Below are 8,660 nucleotides of genomic sequence, written 5' to 3'. Positions count from 1 at the left end.
GTGCTGTCCATTTCTTCTGATCATCCCTGAGATGGTTCTACACCTTCATTTGAGTCCAGCTGTGTTTGATTATACTGATTGGACGTGATTAGGAAAGCCACACACCTGTCTATATAAGACCCTACAGCTCACAGTGCATGTCAGAGCAAATGAGAATCATGAGGTCAAAGGAAGATATATGCAAGAACAGGCTCAATGATTAACTACATGGACTATTGTGGGTGTGGTGTATATTTTGTAACCATTCTTTAGTATATCACTTGTGTGATGTAAGAATGTTAACACTGTTATATTCTTTTTTTAGTATAATATGTGTGTGTGTAGAAGTGAATCATTTACTGCTTGCAAACCAATGATGGTAAGATGATGTCATGGGGTAGGACTGGATAAGTCTGACTTCTTCCTACTCCATTCAAGCATGTACTAGGTATAAGCAAATTGATATTGGATTAGCATTTGTTGGATATGTGTAAAATTATGTGTGTTGTCATATCAACTGTCTTTACATGCTTGAAAAAATAAATCAAATCAAATCAAACCCTTTGATATAAAACCCACCAAAGTTTTCCAGCATGAGGTCTCCTCTTTGATGCCAGTGTGTGTGCTAAAATCATTTTGCTCAGCTTTGCGCATACTTAAGAAATTACTGCATAGAAACGTAGTGGTTGTGCTCACACGGAGTGAATCAAAAACACCCTCTCTGGTCCTGTGACCTGTATTAGACCGAGTTTGTGCAGCTTGGATGTTAAGCCTTCAGTGTCAGCTGTTTGTAGTGGAGAAGTATTTAGATCATTAACTCAAGTAAAACTACTAATGCTGCAATATAAAGAAAAGTCCTGCATTACTATTCGATTTAAGTAGTAGTATTATTAACAAAATGAAAGTATGAGATGTACTCATTCAGAAAAATGTCTCTGCACTTCAGTGCAGTAAAAATCCACTGGTGTTTGTTTATGGTCCTGGGCTTTTGACACTAGTAGGTGCGACTGAAGAGAGTTGAATATCAGCTTTGTTCTTCATCCTCTCAGGTTCATGGCCTTGCAACAAGCCAGCAGCAGCCAGGATGAATAGAGACTCTGTATGCTTTGGCTGCAGGCGTCTCCACTGGCACGTCAGTAAACAGACGACAAAATAGCACTGTGGGAAAAACGTATTAGAAATAGCAAATGCACTGTAGGAGCTTTTGTTATCTCTAGAATGAGAAAACACAAACAGCCAAATATAATTCCAGAGAATATTCTTGACATCTGGTCTATCTTTTTCTGCTGTGTGGAACTTCTTTGTTGTAAAATCTTGTACTTCCCCATTTCTTCAGTTTCCCTCTGTCTCTTTAAACAGCCCTCTCACTGAACCCACATCTGATCCAGCTCTGTAATCTTTCACTGCTGGATCGGCCCAGGTCAAAGCTAGACTCCCCAGCTACTCCCTTCATGTTTCTCTCTTGCTCTAAATGTTCCTTAAGCTTTAATGTGCTGAAATCTATGAAAAACCTACAGCAGCCAGTTTGAATGAGAAGCCTCAATAGGATACAACTCTGATCATTCTTGTTTTTGTTTCAGTTCTTGCCGTGCTCTTCCTGCCAGGAGGTAAGACATTTTTATTTATCTATGCAGTGTCTTAATTTCTTGATGGTTTCCAGTTATTTCTGCAATGATCATCTAAAAACCATGTGTTTTATATGTTGTTAGTATGGGGTCAGAGCAGTAGCAGCAGACTTGGTGTGGTGGTGGAGGCCAAGAACATCACCCTCCCTGCAGGGTCTAAGGCTGTCCTGCCCTGCCACAGCCCCCGCATGGTGTGGACGAGGGACAGACTCAAGGATCGTCAGAGGGTGGTGCACTGGGACTTGGTCCGCAGCAGCCCTGAATACTCTGTAGACCGAGTCCTGGACATGTCCCCTGGAGCCCGCCAAAGGGTCTACAATGACTTCAACAGGGGACGCATTTCCATCCCAGACTCTGCTTTCAGTGATGGCAACTTCTCCCTAATAATTAACAGTGAGACTCCTTTATTTCTCAGTAGCACTGTAAACCTTGCAGTCTTCCTCTTCTAATTTCATCTTACAGTTGTTTGGGTCCTTGTCTTTTCCAGATGTGGTCCAAACTGATAAAGGAGTTTATACCTGCAATCTGCACCATCATTACTGCCAGCTTCACCAGTCCGTTCAAATCCAGCTCAACGTCACAAAGTCATGTGAGGCCTCCTGTTCATCTTCCTCTTATTCCATGTGTCATGATCTATCAGATGCCTTATTTAGCAGTGCATTTCATGTTTCTGCTTTGTTTCCAGCTCGGAAAGAGAGACGTTACTGGGATGGAGACAAGACTATATTTGTGGTCTTGCTGGGCAGCTCAGTGGTTTTGCCTTGTGTGAACCGGCGCCCCCTGTGGAGAGAGGGTCTCCTTGAGGACCAGCAGCAGGTGGCTCACTGGGACTTCCAGCCGCCTGGAGTGCGCCCCGACAGGGCTGACCGCCTGGTGGACCTCTATGCCTCTGGAGAGCGCCGGGATTATGGACCACTCTTTGCCCAGAGCAAGATGAGTGTGGCTGAGGATGCTTTTACATTAGGGGACTTCTCCCTGTCCATATCTGACTTGAAGCCAGATGACAAAGGCCTTTACTCCTGCCACTTGCACCACCACTACTGTGGTCTGCATGAGAGACGTATCTTCAGGCTCACTGTGGGACCTCCACTTCCGTCCGCCCCCTCTACAGTGCCGAGAATTTTCCAGAATGAAGAGCCAGACCCAAGTAAGCTGCTCAGACTTACAAACAACATGACAAGATTAAAACTAGAACTTTGTTTCCAGGCACTAGTAACAGTAAATGTTATTCCCCTTATGGTTTCTTGGTAGAGCTGTGTGTAGAATGACAACACGGCCCCTGTTTTTGTCTGTGTGTGTTTTTTTTTTCTTCATATTTACAGGCATAGCTGGTCAGTTAAATCAGTTCCTTTTCTTGCCAGTTTCTCATCAGTCCTCTGTTTTTGTGTTTGAGCTGCAGAGGGAGGGAGAGGAGGTAGATGGAATGTAGAAGCTAGTTCAGTAAGAAAGAAAGACAGGGAGAATACAGGAATGAAGGTAGGAAGGAAAGAAAAAATGAAATCTTTCTGTTAGTGTTTGAATGTGAATTCAGCAGTGCAAATGGCAAAGTGGGGCTTTAGGAGTCATCTGTTCGCAGCTCTGGCTTGAAAAGCCGTCTACAGTAAATAGCTTTAAGCTGGCTGCAGCGGAAGTGGTCTCATTTTCCTCACCAAAGTGTTTTCATTTACAGCTTCTTCATTTACAGCTGGAGACATTTTATCTGCCCCGAGCAGAGCAGTAGGCTCTCCTAACTAGTAATTTAGGGAGTGGATGGTCATATCTTGCTTCTTTTTCCTCCGTTTGACCTCATTTTCCAAAAAATTCCAACCACTGTTTACATTATCTCAAGATTGTTTGTTTTCTCACAGTTTCTGCTCTGTTTCTCAGTTGATGTGTGTCAGCCTATGGTTGAGGCGTGTTTATCAGGAGTCTGATACATCTGTTTAACATCTGGGCCAGCTGTGACATGAAAGCGCAAAGTAAATTGAGCGGATGAAGGTATGTTAGACTATAGATCCACTATCCCCTTTAAAGAGATTTAATAACTTGGTAAAATATGCTGTGAAGAAATGCACACATGGATAGATGGCGTCCTGCCCACATCTTCAGCTAGGAGTTTACTTCTTTATGCACGTCTGAACTTGTCTATTCGATTAAAATCAGGTTGTTTGTGCTCACACAGGCACCAGCAATCATCTGAAATTACAAGAAATGTTTCATCTTAATGCTGTAATTATTCATAGCACAAACCAGCAGACCATTATCTAATCTTGACTGAAGTGATTTGTGAGCTGTCAGCATTGTAACAGAAGTCTGTATTTTTGAAAATGAAGATGCTTTCCTGCAATTCACTGACTTCCAAATGATATGTATCCCACAAGATAAAATCACAGAATAACCGCTGTGCAGCGTATGTTAGATAGTGTCATGCATTTCAGGTACATTAAACAGTGAATAGTTATGATGATTATCACTTGGAATATGGGTGATTAAGGCAGACTAAGCTTTGAAAGTATGATCAGAGATGATATTTTGTCGTTGGTTGTTTCCTCATTAGTCCAGCATAGTTTATTGAATGAGAGAGCATGGATGATATTTGAGAGAAACGTACAAGAGGCAAAGATTTGATGTATTTTATGATCCACTTTTCCCTGTGATCTGGCTGCTTCTGAACGCTGGCAGGCCATAATAGCAGCAGCCCTGTAAACATACATTGAAGGGTTATTCTGCAAAAGTTGCTTCAGTATTTCACTGTGCTTTATCATATTGTTTATAGCAGACACTGAAAGGTTTGTAGTTGTAGTTTGGTATTTCTACTAGAAATTAGACTTCTGTGTTTGTAAGAAGACATCAGCAATAGTGAAGGGAAAACTAATACAGACAAACCACATCACTGAATTTGTGTCTGTCCTCACACTTGTCCTTCTCTTTTCTGGTCAGTGTTTTTCTGTGGAGCAAAGAAAAAAACAGCTGCATGACATCAGGTCTGGAAGTCATTACTGCCGACCAGCGTTTTGACATTTAACTCCTGCTTGTCCTTCTTCTGTCTCTGGCTTTTAGAGGCAAATGAAAAACAAGAAGCCTTTTAGTTATGACGAAATGCATTTCAATTTGATCCTTCTTTATTGTCATTACATTAATCTCGTCTACAGTAACAGTTCAGTATGAACACTGTCAAAATATGGCCATAAATCCTTTGTAATACCTTGAGTTGTTATTTTAATAGAGGGTTTCTTGAGTTTTCTTGGTATTTAAGATGTGGAATATCTAGTTTAGATAGTATTGAGGAAGTTCAGCCTGCTTCAGGAGCTGCTGATTCAATTCTACAGAGGAATCAGAGTCTGTTCTCTGCACTTCCATCTCTGTCTGGTTTGGCTCGGCAACCAAACAGGACAGAAACAGACTCCAGCGAACAGTCAGAACTGGTACCAGCTTACCCTCCATGGAGGACCTGTACACCTTACGGGTCAGAAAGAGGGCAGAGAGGATTTCTGCGGACCCTTCTCACCCTGGATGTAAACTCTTTGAACTCCTCCCCTCTGGACGGTGCTACAGGTCACCGTACACCAAGACATCCAGATACAGAGAGAGTTTCTTTCCCCGGGCTGTTACAATGATGAACAGCTATTCTATGTTGCTCTTCTAACTTGTGATTTTTTTTTAGCTTGTATATATTGTGTATTTAGTTTTTATGTTGTGCACATTGGGGGCCATTGAGCTGGAGGCAAATTCCTTGTGTTCTTGAAATACTTGGCAATAAAGTTTATGCTTATGCTTATTCTATCAATCTTCTGCCTTCAGGGACTGATCGGGTGGAGAGTCCACATGTGGTGAACGTCATCCTCCCAGAGCATCGAGGTTATTTTGTGCAGCATTTGGGCTACTTCCTGGCAACTTTCTTACTTTTGGCGTTCATTGTTGTTGCTGTCATTGTGATGACTCGACGGCGCAAAAAGAGAGGTATTGTGTGTGTGTGTGTGTGTGTGTGTGTGTGTGTGTGTGCTGGTGTTTGCTTGTACCTAATAATAATAATAGAAGTCATATTCATCATGGTTGCTAGAGTAGAGCACTAGTGTTTGAAACAGTATGTTAATGTTTTTCCAGGGTTAGAGTATGAGCTGCGGAGATCTGATCGGTAAGACAGTACTATAATCACTGTATATACCTTTTTTCTTTAAAATGAAATCCACATTTAAACAAAACATGTTCTGCAGTGGAGGTGAAATGTCGCCGGACTGCACAGAGCTGAACATCTACAACCAAGAACCTCTGAATTCAGGTACAGTCAGACTCATCCACATCTATGCTCCAAACAACTACCTTAACAACAAAAGCCCTTTGCTTTTTAACCTGTGTGTCTGCAACAATCCACAGACTACAAAAACAACCTACTTAAAGAGAGAGACATGACCAAAGACTGCAATAAGGGTGAGCCAACTTTGTGTAGTTAAAGAGTTGCATTTCACTAAATAAACATCCAACAGTAACATCTTTATAGTCACAGATAAGAAACATTATGTGTTAATAATACAGTTTCTCTCCCACCTCCTCATTCAGACTTGAATGGGAAGCTGTGGCAGTGAGTGCGTTATTTCTGAGATGCTGCTGGCAGGTCCAGGGCAAATACCCGAAGAGGAGAGGATGGAAAACAATGAGAGAATCCAGGAGAGGACAGGAGGAACGCTCCCTCTGCTGTAACTTTAGCATATGAAGCTTTTTCACTAAAAGGCACCATCTTTTTTTACCTGGTAGTTTTTATATAACTAGCATTCACCAGCTGTTAATACATTTAGGTTAAAGGAATAGTTCGGGGTTTTTCGAGTTAGTGTTAAAACAATATTGATGTATCACTTTGTACATGAGTGTAGATCCTGGTCATTGTCACTTCTCCTACTCTCCACACTGACCCTGAATGTTTCCACATTGAACGTCACTACGCTGCAGAAAATGAGACAAACTACACAACTCTCGTTTTGTAAAAACATGCACTCCAAAGTTCATCTGATGCTGAAATGCAGCTTCAGCTGTCCCACAAAGTTCATTTGAGTCAGTATTTTTCAAAGTTACAGTCTATTTAAAACCCATTTCTCTATTATTTCCCTGGACAGTACTTTGCTGGGCTGCAGCGGAAGGATATGTTGTAGTAGTCGCATCTGAATTTTAGCTGGTGTTTACCACTGGAGGGATAACGTGGAAATGAGTTTGTACCTTGACAGCTACAGTAATTTTGCGGTTTGTGATTTTGGGACACCAGTAAAACCTGCTCCTGTGTTTGGATTATATTTGTGCGTGTGACATCTCAGAGTCACTCCTGTGTTTCTCCTGTTTATTCCTGCTTCATCTTCGATTCACATGAAGGAAAACATGGTTTGTGTCTGCATCCAGTGTGTTCTGAAAGAAACAAGCAATTGGCAGAAGCTCCCACAGATTTCTCATGAGAGATCCTGGAACAGTCAGAATGGACCTAACAAGGCCGTTTGCTCTGCACAGCTGTGCCATCACCAGTCAACCTAACAGCTGATGAGGGGGTAAGTGCAAAAAAGAATGTAAATAAATGGATAAACAACAACACATTTGTTTATCCATCAACTAATCTAAGACGATGTTCCTAAAAGGCCACAGTGATGACAGTCAGCAGTTCACCTACAGTGTAACAGTGACACTGACTCAGCTTTGTTGAAACAAATATATGCTATTATAGCTCACATGGTCATATAACTGTAGCCAGGACATCACAATATTGATTATAGGTTTACATGAGTGAAAAGTCAGTTGCAGACAATACTAGGCCTTACATGCAGCGACTCTGCGCCACTAAGATAGAAGGTATCCCTCCGCTGCAGCACAGCGAGAAACTCCCAGGGAAATAAAAGATGAAAATTAGTTTTTAATTAGACTGCAGCTTTGAAAAATGCCAAATCAAATTAGCTTAGTGGGACGGCTGAAGCTGTGTTTGAGCTGCAGACTGTGGAGCGCATGTTTTTACAGAACAAGAGTTTGTCCCTCATTCTTTTGTGGCGCGGTGACGTTCTGGGTGGAAACATTCAGGGTCAGTGACCAGGATCTGTTCTCACTAACAGGGATACAGCAATATTGTTTTAACACCAACTTGAAAAATCCCAAACTATTCCTTTAAACATATGTTTTATCTTGACTGTTTGCATCAATTTGTCAGCTTATGTTGAACATTAGGCATTTTATCATCCTTTTAAAACAATATTTTTATTAAAATGCATGCTGTTCATTAAAGTATGTTAAGGTGTAGCCTACTGTAGACGCTTACATAGCTGCCAGCTCACTGCTCTCCTTTTAACTGTTGAACTTTGATCAGTTCTTTTTTGTTTTGCACAAATTCTGCTGTACTTGTATTTGTAAAAGGTATACCATCATGTTTCAGAGATTAATGTACTTTATATAGACTGGAAACAAGTGCCATTTGTTTCTAGCTATATATGCATTTGTAGTTAAATATAGTAAAAATTAATATTTTGCTTGGTTTTTACAAAACAAAGTGATTAAATTTCAACTATTTCTGAATTTTATGTAGTTTTGAAACATGAGACTTCCCCCCCAGATGCATACATGGTGTCATCAGATAATGTATCAGGTGAAAAATAATGACCAAGGACTAAAGGCTCAGTCTACTGAAACTCAGGAAAAGTGCACATTAAAGTATGTGTTTGTTAATCAGTGGGATGCACAGTACTGGTTTGCATCAAACATGTACAAGGTACCCTGGTGGAAAAAGGAAAAAACAAAACAACTTTGTTTTAGTAAATTTTTGTACCAAATCTGCTGGGTAACTATACAGGTTTTGACACATCTTCACACCTTGTGTGGGTTACTGCAGGAGGAACCGTGTCTGCGGTCTCAGTAATGCTAAATCACAAACTGTCTCTCTCTGTGTCATGCTCTGTCTTGCTTGCTTTCCCACACTGTAATGTTGATCTCTTCTAATAAACTAATTCTATTAAGGATTCACACCAATTTGTTTCAGTTGCTAGAGGGGGATCTACAGACACAGATCACACACTTGATGTTTGGGTAAGTATGAACTCAATATATGAATGAGGATAA

The 8,660-nt window shown here is 41.0% G+C and overlaps 1 protein-coding gene across 1 annotated transcript in view; it reads left to right on the top strand.

The window, feature by feature from the left end:
• The window catches only part of LOC109966787 (matrix-remodeling-associated protein 8-like), a 13,636-nt gene extending 5,076 nt beyond the window's left edge, over positions 1 to 8,560 (top strand). Inside the window, exons 2-10 of the mRNA XM_020611934.1 lie at positions 1,560 to 1,586; positions 1,689 to 1,997; positions 2,092 to 2,193; positions 2,290 to 2,751; positions 5,385 to 5,543; positions 5,688 to 5,718; positions 5,798 to 5,862; positions 5,958 to 6,011; positions 6,141 to 8,560. Coding sequence (XP_020467590.1) covers positions 1,560 to 1,586; positions 1,689 to 1,997; positions 2,092 to 2,193; positions 2,290 to 2,751; positions 5,385 to 5,543; positions 5,688 to 5,718; positions 5,798 to 5,862; positions 5,958 to 6,011; positions 6,141 to 6,166 — 1,235 coding nt within the window. The 3' untranslated portion in view covers positions 6,167 to 8,560. The remainder of the gene's footprint in view (positions 1 to 1,559; positions 1,587 to 1,688; positions 1,998 to 2,091; positions 2,194 to 2,289; positions 2,752 to 5,384; positions 5,544 to 5,687; positions 5,719 to 5,797; positions 5,863 to 5,957; positions 6,012 to 6,140) is intronic.
• Positions 8,561 to 8,660: the final 100 nt, after the last annotated feature.

The sequence above is a fragment of the Monopterus albus genome, unplaced genomic scaffold (genome assembly GCF_001952655.1).
Source record: "Monopterus albus unplaced genomic scaffold, M_albus_1.0 scaffold118.1, whole genome shotgun sequence".
In the NCBI taxonomy this organism is placed as follows: Eukaryota; Metazoa; Chordata; class Actinopteri; order Synbranchiformes; family Synbranchidae; genus Monopterus; species Monopterus albus.
The sequence above is the reverse complement of the archived record's forward strand: the minus strand, read 5'-3'. Positions and strand labels throughout refer to the sequence as shown.